This window comes from Aplysia californica, unplaced genomic scaffold (genome assembly GCF_000002075.1).
Source record: "Aplysia californica isolate F4 #8 unplaced genomic scaffold, AplCal3.0 scaffold00025, whole genome shotgun sequence".
NCBI classification, from domain to species: Eukaryota; Metazoa; Mollusca; class Gastropoda; order Aplysiida; family Aplysiidae; genus Aplysia; species Aplysia californica.
In genome coordinates, this window is record NW_004797295.1 from 1390896 (window position 1) to 1393727 (window position 2832).

The 2832-nt window shown below is 43.7% G+C and overlaps 1 protein-coding gene across 1 annotated transcript in view; it reads left to right on the top strand.

The window, feature by feature from the left end:
* Positions 1–2832, top strand: part of LOC101851784 — a gene marked incomplete at its 5' end in the record, with an annotated part of 194265 nt that overhangs the window by 20942 nt on the left and 170491 nt on the right. The window contains 1 exon segment of the mRNA XM_005091039.3: positions 1060–1145. Coding sequence (XP_005091096.2) covers positions 1060–1145 — 86 coding nt within the window.

Here is a 2832-nt window from a genome sequence, read left to right on the forward strand (position 1 = left end):
CTATCTATCTATCTATCTATCTATCTATCTATCTATCTATCTATCTATCTATCTATCTATCTATCTATCTATCTATCTATCTATCTATCTATCTATCATGTGTATGAGAGCTCGGCACAAATCTTGACCTTATCTGCAAGCTGACACTCACGTGACCTTAAGGTTTCCTGGAGACGCGTGTCTTCGATTGCGAACATCTTGCGTGGAGATGGAGATCTTCATGTGTGGATCTTTCTTCCTTTTCTATTACTATCGGCCCCCTTAGCCATCCTCTGGCAGGGTGGGTGGTTGGAAGGTGCTTTTGTTTGGTCCCATGTCTTTTATTACCCTCATTTATTACCTGTCTTGCTTTTTTGCATGATGAAGAGCATTCGTTTCCCAACTTCGCAACCGTTTGATCATGTTAATTGTATCCATATTGCTTTTTGATTAAATGTATTGTTGTCACTGTACCGATTCGCCGCAAAGTTCAACTTATACACTCGGTCAATTGATTGTTTGTACGGGTGGCTTAAGAGCGCCCCTGTAAGAATTGTATCCTTAAAAGTGTCTCTACTGTTAATATCTGGGTGCCTGCTCTCCCTCAAAAAGTAGATGATCGTTGCTGTACCCGCGTGCTGGCCTTTAACAGAAAGGGAGGAGTGGGGGTGGCAGTGGTGTGCTGCGATGGTTCTCCTTGTGCGTTACTATTACCATTAAGGATCCGATCCTACGAAATCTGGCATAATCTGTTGTATAATGGTTGGGCTCTTCATGCAAACACGCCCCCCCCCCCAACCTCGTCTCCCTCCTAATAAAATGTGTAAGATTTCTATCGAGGGAAGAAATTGTATAATGTATCTCATAGATTCCCACTTAGGGGAGGCAAAACTATTGTATCATGCATCTCTGCCTCTATGTCGGGATGTACCCTGCTTTGCTCTAGTAGGCCAGGCAGGGCTGAGTACTTCCCCCGACTCCTGGACAGCGTAAATTGTGTCGATGGTGATGGTAAAACATTTATAACATACTGTCCACAAAAGCTGAGATTCTAAAGAATGTTTCTTGTTTGCTCCACAGAAGCCAGCCTGAGCGGAGTAAGGGACCTGACGGAGAGTCTGTACCAGGTCAGGGAGGCTCAGCTACGTCACAGAGCCGTCTCACAGGTAGGTCGAACGATTGAGCTATTAGCGTTATGAATATGCTTCTGTCTTAACTCTTTTGGTTGTTAAAAAGGAGAGGGGGGGGGGGGTGTTAAATAGACCTACTGTAGACCAGCAAGTGGTTTCTCGCTGTTAATGGTTAGTAGCTATTATTGCCGTCTGTACTTTGAATTACGTGTTCGGCCTATTTTGTGATAGTAAAACATTAATAACATACTGTCCACAAAAGCTGAGATTCTTAAGAATGGCATTTTTCTCTATTTCCGTCCTACATCCTTCTTCTTTACTGTTCTCATTTGGGCCTTTGGCTTCGACTTCGAAATTGGCCATCTGTATCTATTACTAGAGAGCATTGAACTTGTACAAAAAGGAAAACAAATGTCTTTGTCGCTTGTTTGTTTCTCTCCTTAGCTGTAGCTTTTTTCTTCTTCTTCGATTGTTCAATCTCTCGTGCACTTTTCGATCACCAATGTGAATGTTTTTTTTCTGTATCACGCTATACTTTGATGTCTTTTCACCGCCATCTGAAATTTGTGTCTTTATTGCTATTCATTTTGTTGCTTTTTGTTTTCTATTGCTTAATCGTATCTACTGGCCGGAGGGCGCCACTGTTAGGTTTTGTTTCTTTACCCTCCCTGTGATATTTATGTCTACTTGTCTTGCTTTTTCTTTCCACTAAATAATCATAATTGTGTCTATATATACCCCCCCCCCATCCCCCTTATTCAAACAGTCGCGCGCATTGTGCAGGTGGGCAATGGACGTTATATGGTGTCCTCTGTTTCTTCTACTTCTTTTCAGCGTTACTTTTGTTATCTTCTGTTTCTGCGAAAGCTGGGCATCGTATTGCTCGATATGTGGTCTTGTCTTGTCAGACGTGTTCACGAGAACATTCCAAGATTAGCTGAGTTCTTCTAATATGAACATTTGCCTTCCGTCACAACAACGCCACAATGGGCATTTGGCCAAAGTTACTCATTAAAGTCACATTTTGCAGTAAGTGTGGGCACAAGAAAAAGCCACTGGTACGCCCACACCCACGTTCATTCCACACTCGAGGTTGCTGTTGGGCATTCATTGAGCACGTTCTGTTCGACAGAAATAACTTTGTATACGAGGGGTACACCTTTACAACATGCACGGTGCGTTTGTTTTTTGCCATGGATTGTAGCGAACAGGATCTGACGTACTCGAGGCGTTAACGTCTGTCTAGTGGATGGCTCGCTGTGCTGTGGGACTACATGAGCGATGAATGAGTTGACATCGGCACTGTAGGCGGGTGGTTGGAGGGCTCAACTAGTTGGTCCTTCTTCTTCTGTTTCTATATTTATATCTGTCTTACCTTTTCCTTGCACTAGATGATCGCCGTTGCGTCCTTCTGCGCACCCAATAACCCTCAGAGAAGACCGGCTTTGGAGGGTAGAAAAGGGCTGCTGAAAGTCCCGTTTGCGTGACGTGTTTCTGACGTCATGATATGACATTGTTGTTTATTTTGTGTGTGATGTGTATCATGATATCATTTTAAAGTCTTGTCTGACCTCTTGTGGAGCTCTCATTCAGGACTCCGAGCCCAGCTGGTGGGTATTAGAAAGGGGGCCCCGCTTCGATTTGAAATTCATTATGGTAGGGTAACTTCATGACCTGCTCTCCCCGGGTTTGTGTGTGTGTGTGTGTGTGTGTGTGTGTGTGT